Source organism: Rhinopithecus bieti, unplaced genomic scaffold (assembly GCF_001698545.2).
Source record: "Rhinopithecus bieti isolate Rb0 unplaced genomic scaffold, ASM169854v2 scaffold_13689, whole genome shotgun sequence".
In the NCBI taxonomy this organism is placed as follows: Eukaryota; Metazoa; Chordata; class Mammalia; order Primates; family Cercopithecidae; genus Rhinopithecus; species Rhinopithecus bieti.
In genome coordinates, this window is record NW_016808044.1 from 2,489,691 (window position 1) to 2,499,573 (window position 9,883).

At 47.9% G+C, this 9,883-nt stretch overlaps 1 protein-coding gene across 6 annotated transcripts in view; it reads right to left on the minus strand.

Annotated features, from left to right (window-relative positions):
- Positions 1-9,883, minus strand: part of ANK1 (ankyrin 1) — a 252,608-nt gene extending 242,725 nt beyond the window's left edge. For 3 of the 6 annotated variants that reach the window (XM_017885323.1, XM_017885322.1, XM_017885320.1), the window contains exon 1: positions 9,638-9,883. In XM_017885323.1, the coding sequence (XP_017740812.1) occupies positions 9,638-9,763 (126 nt within the window). In that variant the 5' untranslated portion in view covers positions 9,764-9,883. The remainder of the gene's footprint in view (positions 1-9,637) is intronic. The other 3 variants (XM_017885321.1, XM_017885327.1, XM_017885326.1) reach the window with 1 other exon arrangement.

The following is a 9,883-nucleotide window of genomic DNA, read 5'->3' on the forward strand; positions in this document are numbered from 1 at the left end:
AGGCCAAGGATGCTGCACACAGGAAGATCTAAAAGCAAGTGAAGGTATACATTTCCAAGTATCAGTGTACAGCCCAGTGCAGGATGCAGGAAAGACAGCGATAAGACAGGAGAAGCAGCTAGGGAGTAGATTCAGGGGTTGGAAGGGAGGAAGCCTGGTTAATCAGCCTGGACTTCATTCTAAGGGCAATTAGGAAGCCACTGAAGGATTGAAAGAAGGGAGTGTCGGGATCTGATTTGCATTTTGGAAGATCCCCTGGCTGCAGAAGGGAGTATTAAGCCCAACACACATGCATTTTCAAGTTGGTTTACAATGGAAGGCTTCATATGCCAAGACCCAACAGCCCAGGCTCCTGGGGGCCACGCTTCAGCTCCACTTGAAGCCAGTACATTCAGTTACCTACTTGGCTCTAGTCCACAGCACCTTGGAATCCCTTACTGAGGGTGTGGCGTCAGCTATAAATTCCAGATTTCATCTCCAGAAGACACACAGGCAGAGAAAGCCCTGCTACCCTCTTAGACAGGTGGCGCGTCCTCTGCTTCTTCTTTCTGTGTCTTGATAACTTGTTTATTTTTAACATTTTTTTCTTTTCTTCTTTTCTTTCTTTTTTTTTTTTTAGAGACAGAGTCTCACTCTGTCACCCAAGCTAGAGTGCAGTGGCACCATCATAGCTCACTGCAGCCTCAAACTCCCCCGGGCTCAAGTGAATCTCCTGCCTCAGCCTCCTGAGTAGGTGGGACTACAGGCATGCCACCACACCTGGCTAATTTTCTTAGTTTTTGTAGAGACAGGGTCTCGCTATGTTGCCCAGACTGGTCTTGAGCTCCTGGCCTCAAGCAGTTCTCTTGCTTCAGCCTCCCAAAGTGCTGGGATTACAGGCATGAGCCACTATGCCCAGCTTATTTTGAACAATTATTAAAAATACAGAAAAGGATAAAAAAGAAAATTTAATCACCCAGAAACACACATGACAAAGATGACCACTGCTCACACAGTGTGTATTTCTCTGTCTGATGACATGTTACTTGGCTACTCTGGCCCTGAGTCTTCCTGGTCTACTCCACGTATATTATATATACAAGTGTAGATTGTGTCAATTTCAAGTGAACATAACACAACAACTGAAGCATATTCCTATTTTCAATTAAAAGAATATTCTTAAAAACATTTTAAGCATGTTTTTGGTGAATGTAAAATATGTCACCACATGGGTGATGGCACCAAAGTCCTGTCTTTAAGAATGGCTGGGTCCTGCTCCCTGAGCCCACCTCCAGCCACTGGGGCTGGCTTTTGGGTGGGACCATCAGCATCCTTAGCTGTCCTAACACCCTGTCAGCTTGGTCATGTGTGTGTCGTACTTAAAGCCAATGCTTAGAAGCTCTGTGTTCCAGGGCCTAGCTGGAGGGTATAGACTTGAACTGACTGCCAGCTCCTCCCACTACAAGCCCGGCAGCTGCCCCTGCTGTTGAAGATGTTTTCTGTGAGCTCTCTCCCTCTATCAGGTGAGAGCCCCAGGAAGCCACCTATGCCACATGCCAAGGACTCACCATCTTCCTCCTAACCCGTCCCCCTCCTCTTTCCCAAGCTCAATGGAAGGCACCGACTAACAAACTGCCCAAATGCCAAATCAAGAAGGGGCCCCTGTTGGCATCTGACCATATGTACACACACATACACACACTTACATATGTACATTTGTATGCAAATGTGATATCGCACATTGGAAACTACTCAGACCACCCGACTTCTTAGGGGCAGGCGACAGAACCATGGGGATGCAAGAGCCGGGAGAAAGCTGTGGAGCAAGAGCCAGCGGGGCTCATCCATTCACACCCTGCTCATCGTATCATCTCTGTGTCCGGCTCCTGGCAGGTGCTTCTGGGACAGGCCTGGGAAGCATCCACATGAAAAGCTAAAGTCCCAGATAACAGGAAAAACAGATGATCATGGCAGCAATGCCATCCCTGTGTATTGACTAGTGTCCACACATTATGAAGTGATTATATAGAGAAGATGTGGACTTGACGATGTGGTGAACAGAGAATCTCCAAACAGAAGTTAAGAGGAAAGTCAACCTGTTAAGAGACAGACTAGCCAGAAACAAAGCAGAAACCCCAGGACTCCATTTTCACCTGCTCTTTCATCTGCACTCTGTGTTAATCTCAGGGCCCGGTGGACAGAGTCCTCAGCTCCAAGACATTCAGAGGGGCCTCGGACACCCACATTTCCACTGGAACCAGAGGCCACAGGCTTTGCCCTATGCTCTCCATCCTCTGCCTGAGGTTACTTCCACCTCTGGCAGCTTTTCCACTAATTTGTAAGTCCTTCACTTCAAAGAAGGAAAACTATCTTCAGTTTTTAAGTTTTTTGTGGAGACTGGGTCTCACTATGTTGCCCAGGTTGGTCTTGAACTCCTAGCCTCAAGTGATCCTCCCATCTCAGCTCCCAAAGTGGTGAGATTACAGGCATGAGTCACCGTGTCCAGACAGAGAAGGAAAGATAGCTTCAGCTTTGACTCTTCTCTCAGTGCCTAGCATAGCTTTGAATATCCTAAGGGCACAACCAGTACCTGGGAGAGTAGTCGAGTGCTGTGGACTGTGAATAAGCTTTGGAGTCAGGTGTGCCTGGGTTGGAGCCCCAGTTCTGGGGTTACCAACCTATTGGGCGACAGCATGACAATGCATGTCATGCACGAGGAACACTAGAGACCCTTATAAGTGCAGGCACCTCCCTTGATAAAGAAAGAAGTTTTTTTTGCAAGTATCATTGTCAATGCTCGCCAATGGATGCAAAAGCAATGGGACATGTACAATTTCCTTGTAAAAATACAGGGAAATCTTTGAGAAGAAGAGTCCAGTTACATTGGAAGTAAATGAGGAGGAAAAAATGGTGCTCTCTTCTTTTTTTAATTGGCTGGCCATTACATCTTTGCTTTCACTTTGAGTGTCTCCAATGCAAGTTTTCCTTTCTTGGAGAATGTGCTGTGCTTTGTGTGCCCAAGATCCAGGGAGTCTCCACCAGAGGAATCTGGTCTCCCCACAACACCACACATTCCATTATCTGTGACAGTTCACACCCAGATTTACTACCTGTTCATCTAACAGCCATGGGAGTCTCAGCAAAGTTAGGAAGCCCTTTTATGTTCCCCTCTGATATACAGCACAGGTGCCACACAGGACTTCAATAAAGCTTGCAAGTATCTAGGCCCACCTGGAAGTTGTCGACTGAATCCATGCAGATTACTGAGCAGGTCTGCAATAAAAATCCTGTCCAAATAGAAAATTCATTTTTTTCCTGAAAATGAAATGAAGATATGATATAAAATGTCCTTTTCTCATTTCTCCGTACTGAAAGAATAACAAGCTGGCCTTCCCCGGCAAATCTCAAGACTTCACAATGCCACTGGAAGGCCAGGCATGAACCTTGGTAAAGAATTTATTAGAAAGAATAACTTTATGAACAATCATTATATTATTAGCTATAATCCATTAAATATATGGGAATTTTAAAATTTACAAAGCATGCTCTCATTTATTATCTCATTTGATCCTCATCCCTATTTTACAGATGAGCAAACTGAGGTTGGAGGAAATTCAGAGGCTTATGTATGCACACGTAGCTGATACATGCAAGAGCTCAAACTGGAACCCAGGCAGCCGACTTCAAGCCAGTGTTCTGTAGGAGGCGGACTTTTGAGCTTCTCAAGAACCAGAAATGGAGATAGAGAGCCAGGCAAAGTTGATTTGCCTTTCTCAAAAAAAACAAATACTAGCTGGGTGGGGGCGTGATGGCTCACGCCTGTAATCCCAGCACTTTGGGAGGCCAAGACAGGCGGATCACCTGAGGTCAGGAGTTCAAGATCAGCATGGTCAACATAGTGAAATGCCATCTCTACTAAAAATACAAAAATTAACCAGGCATGGTGATGTGCACCTGTAGTCCCAGCTACTCTGGAGGCTGAGGCAGGAGAATCACTTGAACCCAGGAGGCGGAGGTTGCAGTGAGCCGAGATTGTACCACTATACTCCAGCCTGGGTGACAGAACAAGACTCCATCTCAAAAAAAAAAAAAAAGAAAAGAAAAGAAAAAACAGTGACAATAGATATTATTTCAGTCAGAATAATTCAAGGTGGGGGGAAACAATAGTTTTACTTGGTACAAATTTTTTAGGGTCAATTTTCTCAAAATCAAAAAGAACAACTAAGAAAAAAAAACCTGTACTAGTTAAATGTAGCTTTTCAACCAATTCTAAAAGCCATAGGTATGTAGTGAATGGTTACGTACAAAGACTCTAGCATTGGCTTCAAAGTGCTTACAATTTAGTAGAAGAGATAAAACAAGAACTTCTGCATGTGCATGTGTGTATGTGTGAAAGGTGCAGAGAGAGCGGTGGGGTGGGGGTGAGGAGGGGGCAGATATGAAAAGTTTCTTGCAGGCAACAGTGATGGGCTTTGACATTGAAGGAGCAAGGAATCAATGACAGGACTGCCTATTCAAAGGTGTTGCCAAAGCAGACGCAGGGGCAAGCTAACACAGATGAAGAGTGCCTGTACATAGGACACACTCGCCACTACGCGTTCATTTTTATTGTGAAAATGGGGAAGAAGCCTCAGATGGTTTTTTTTTTTAAGTGTTGCCACATTGAGAAGAGAGGAGCAGAACTGGTGAGCCAGCAGCCTTTGCTGGGGTGAGCAAAAGAAATGGGGAGACACTGGAAGCTGGCTCGTGTCCCCTGCCCAGGGAGGTGACTTGCTCCAGGTTCTGAATTTCGGCTGCTGCTGCACCTGCTCTGAGACAGTCCTGCACTAGATGGTTAGCATATCACTTGCTCCTCACAGCCACCACTCATAGAGGTGGAGCAGCAGCCGAAAATCAGAGTGTAACATCTTCTCAGCCCTCAAAACCCTGCTCTGCTGGTCTAGCCTATGGCTGGGAAGTGAGGAGAGCTCCTGGGAATAGCCCCCACTGCTGCTACCTCTGCAGCAAGGAGGGAGGAGCTGGACTGAAAAAATGGACAGGAAGCAGGCTGGGAAAATTCCCACATCTTCAGCCCCTGCCGGCACCTCCCAGAACTCCAGAGAGGCAGGCCCACCTCCATTTATTGAGGCTCCCAAGGTACTAAAATAAGAAGAAATGCCAAAGCAGGGATACCAAAGTTGTGGTATGTTTTAAAGGCTTGCAACAAAGAAACCAATGCTCTAATAATTCACATGCAATACAACATAAGTATGCTAATCAAAAGCCAAATTGAGGCTTTACATATAAATATCCATTAATGCCACAACATATATTAGTGAAATGGTTTAGCAACAGGACCCAGATTAAAGATGTGGGATGAGCACTGTTCTCTTTCAATTCTGTCAGCAATCTCTTGGATTGGATTTATAAAACCTTTTGGAGATAATAGCAGAAGTTGAAATTTGAGGCCTTTTGCAAATGAGAGTCATGGGCCGATATGATTCTAATGCTTAACTTTCCTCCCTCCATCCCACTTTCCCCACCTCCAGACCCACCAAGCCTCCTTGTCAATCCTCCAGTCTCACACAGGTGCCCCCCACCCCAAATCTCCCCTGTGATTCCAATCATTGGATCCACAAAAAACCCTCTCCTGTCCAGGAGTAGGGTCTCCTCCTGCTGAGAGAGGAAGGCTGTAGGCTCTTCGATTACTGCTGCGTAGACTGGAAAGACTGATGGAGCTGCCTGCACAGCTAAGTGGCAGAGGCCACTCTCCACATCTGGGCTTTTTTTCTCTCTTCCTGCACTCTTCCTCCATCCCTCTTTGTGAGTGCCTGGCTCCTTGGGACCCTGTGCAAACACTGTTGTTATTACAAATGTCTAAAACCACTTGACATTTAGTGTAGCAGAGACCCTGCAAGGAACTAACTACATGCTCAGTGGTGGAATTCACTGCACCAAAAGATTAGATGGTTCCACTGCGTGCCTACAAATCTCTATTGCTTTGAAAATGATTAGAAAAGGAAAAAAGATCAGGCTTTTTCCAGATGCCCCCAAAAGACAGTCAGTCAAAGGGTGTATTATTCACCGGAACACATGCTTGCAACCAAGACAACATCTGGGCAAGCAGAGATTAATATTATATTAATTCACTCATTCAACCATTCACTCCACAAACATCCACTGCCTGCCGCTTGTGTCAGGTACTGAGCTAGGTGTCAGGTACACAGCTATGAATAGGACATGGTCTTTTCTTTCACCATCAGAGGATGAAGTAGGTGAACATAGCTAGGGACAAGGAGAGAGCTGAGTAAACACTACCCTGGGGTCTCACAGTGTTGAAGGTAGCCGGCTTAGTGTGAACCTGTCACTCAGGGCCAAGGCATCAGCGCTCCTCTCCCTATCCACTCTTCCTTCCTTGAATTCTGCTTTCTTCCATCCTCTGCCTCACTTTTCCTCCCTGTCCTCTTCTCCTCCTACCCTCAAGCTCTGGGTAAACATAAAAAGCACACACATTCTTATGCTTCAGGCTCCCTCAGCCCTCAAAAGCTGTAATTCTTCATGCAAATGCCTGCTTTACACATGCTTTGCAATTTATTTCCATTCCAACCTTCAAAAGCAGAGGGACTTATCAGTAAATATCATAAATGCTTGATTTTTTTTTAAGCTGCAGCTACAACAGCAAGTGGCTGACAAGGTTGGCTCTGCACATGCACAGCACTGAATGAAGCCCCATGAGAAGCAGGAATTGTTAGAGCTCTAGAGTTTAGCTCAGTTCCCTGTGTCGAGGTAGCTTCTATCTGTGTCAGTCAGTGCGTCACAACACCAGCCTCCTCCACCCCCCGCACACAGCACCCCTTAGCAAGCGCCTTCCCACACAATATCATCAACTGTAAAAACTGCAACTGTCGCCAAAGTTACAACCGCGGTTATTTCTACAAATGGGAGAGATGCAGTCTGCTCAGTCAGTCCCTGGTAAGTAGGTTACCCATGGGACAAACACCTTTCCTTTGAGTTAATTCAGAATGCCCTTGGCTCAGCTAGCCATCCACACAAGAAACCAATGTCCTGGAATAAAATGTTTGTTTGCATGTACGAGATTCTTCCTGCATGCTGGTATAGGAAACGGAGGCTGGGTCCACACACTCTGTAGTCTGTGTGAGCAGCTGTAAAGTCCTCAGCTGCCTGATTTTAATACACTTCACCTTGAAAAATTATCTCCTTCATGAAAAATGGCTTAGTTAGACTTCACCTTATATGAAGCTTTGAGTTAGCCCTAGGCCGTCTGCCTCACCAGGCCCCATGTAAGCTTTGTTCAAATGCTCCTTTCTGCACTGCCTCCCTCACCTTTCCCTCTAGAGCTTTCCATCTGCTTGTGATTTTCAATTTTGGTATAAATTTTAACTCTATTCTCTGAGACGGCCCTCAAGACCATCCCAATGGCTGAGAAAACTCATAGCCCTTACAAAAAATGAACAAAGCATCCTTACATCCCACCCCATACCATCTCCCCCGAACCCAAAGAATCTGTCCTAATAGTTTGTGTCACTGCTATCACTTTAAATGAAAATTTTCTTATCGTTATATTAATCATAGCACCCAGGGTACTGCATAAAATAATGAAAATCTGAATGGAAGATTTTTGAACACTTACTGACGCAGTATGCTGCCACCAGCTAGTAAAACAAGGTAACACCATTTGTGGGGAGGAATATATTAAATATTATCATCTACCACCAAAAGAAAAAAAAGAAATGAGGTTTACTATGAATGTAAAGATTAAGACCAAAGAAGCAAAAAGAATATTGAAATCACCACTTTTATATGTGTGTATTACACATAGTCAGAATTCAGAGTTATATTAAAGGAAATTTTCACAGAATGGAAAAGAATCACAGGAGAGGGGGTGGGAGAGGGTTTTTTGACTATTTTCAAAAAACGATTTATAGTGTCAGGAGCGTCAAGAAGGAAGCCTGGGAGAGAGAGGTGGATGAGAACATTGAGTGAGCAGCTCAAAGAGGAGCGCCTTGGCTCCAAAAGCAGGAGGCAGGAATGGAAACACAGAGCACTCCTTACTGAGAAGAAGTTTACATTCACGCCAAAAAAGTGGGTGAGCATCGCAGCGTAGAGCCAGACTTCCCCTGCCTGACTCACAAGACGGGCTCTGGTATTTTAGACCCCAGCAGAGGGACCTGCGGAGATTCTCTCTCGGTGGCACCAACCCAAACTCTGATTCATCATCGGTTTGGGAAAGGCCCCTTTTCGGTCCTCTAAAGGGGTGGTGTCTTTGTGAAACTACTATTTACACACAAGATGGCAATCCCTCAAGGGAGGTGGGGATGTCAGTTTTGGAAGGGTACAGGAAAGCCTAGAGAGTGCTGGTTACTTCCTTTGAAATCAGAGAACACCTCTAGGAAGAGGATGGATGTTGGTCTGCTGACCAACTGTCAAGGGGTGTGTGGCCCACAGACAGCCTGCTCCCCAATACTCTGCTGTCAGCCACAGGCTCCAAACTTCTTTCTCAGAATGAGACAGTTTCAGGGAAAGAAACCATGTTTCTTTCTCAACCAAGGCCAGAGCCTCTCCCTGGAAGCCTGAGGGGTCCCACTCCTTGCCAGGCAGCGGTGCAGGCTGGGCCCCACATCGACTTCAGGTGAAAATGGCTCTCCTGAAGCCAGAGTTCAGCATCTCCGATTCCCAGAATTACACCCACATACTCTTGGCCTCCTCCGTGGCTCTAAGGCACCCTGACTTCTGTCACCCTCCCTTCACCATCAAAGGTGCTTCTGACCTAAGGTGTTTCTCAAGGTGCTTTGATCAGGGGTAAGAGGACCTCAGACCCAAAAAGAGCTAAAAACAGCAACAGTTGCCCCTGGAGGTTTGGGTCTTTACAGGCCTATCTTGTCTCGGCACCCCGACACAGAAATACCCGGGATGCCTGCCCATGGACAGAGCTGGTCTCTGACCAGGCCTTTGGGCCAGGCTGGAGCACCCGTGCCTGGCTTCCAAAGGAACTTCCCCTCCCTGCCATGGGTGGCTCATCTTGAGTGACCTGAGCATAAGATGTTGCCAAATGCCCCGAGGAGAGGAGAAGGCGCCTTCTTTTTTGCTACCAGATCCAGAGGGTCAGGAAAGGTGCTCCCTGAGAAGGGTCAAGGAAGGTCAGGAGCCCCACTCCCGTTCAGAGACACCTGGGAAAAACGGTCTCCGCGCCAGAGTGGGTCACCTAGGGAGGCGCCGGGCAGATCTGCCCCCCTGGAGACTGGAGCCGCGTTTACCCAAACCTGCTCTCCTGGAAAGCCAGCGGGGGCGGCGCGCCCGAGCAGGGCAGCCCACCACCCGCGGCCGGTAGCCAAGGTCGGGAAAGTTGGTCCTAGAGCCCCGCGGGCCTGCCGGGCGCTGTCCAAGGTCCTGAATGGTCTCCGCGAGCAGCGGGCGGGCTGCTCTGCGCGCCCTCAGCCTCCCTGCCAACCGCTCTGCCCTTCCAGCCTCCCGCCCTGTCCCTTTCCCGGCCGCACAGAAGCCTCCGTCCCTCTTCTGCACCCATCAAGCCCTCCCAGCTCGGGTGCCCCCAACTCCGCCGCACCGGGCCCCGCACCCCACCGCGTCCCAGGCCGCCCGACCCCTGCCCCCAGCAGCCACTTCCAGGCGCCGCAGCGCTTTCACCGCCGCCCCCTCCTACCTTCTTCTTTCGGTCACGGGAGCGGTTTCTCCGCTTCCTGTTGGATTCCTCCTTCTCCTTCTGCTCCTGGAGGGCCTGTGCCTCGATGTCTTTGATTTTCTTCAGCTGTTTGGCCGCTTGAGCCATGGCGTGTCACGGCGCTCCCGTCCCCGCCTCCTGGACCCCTAGCGCTCAGCGATCCCAGCGACGACACCCCCTAAGAAGGGGAAAGGGTCTCTGCTCCGCCGAGGGGACAGCGTCCGTGGC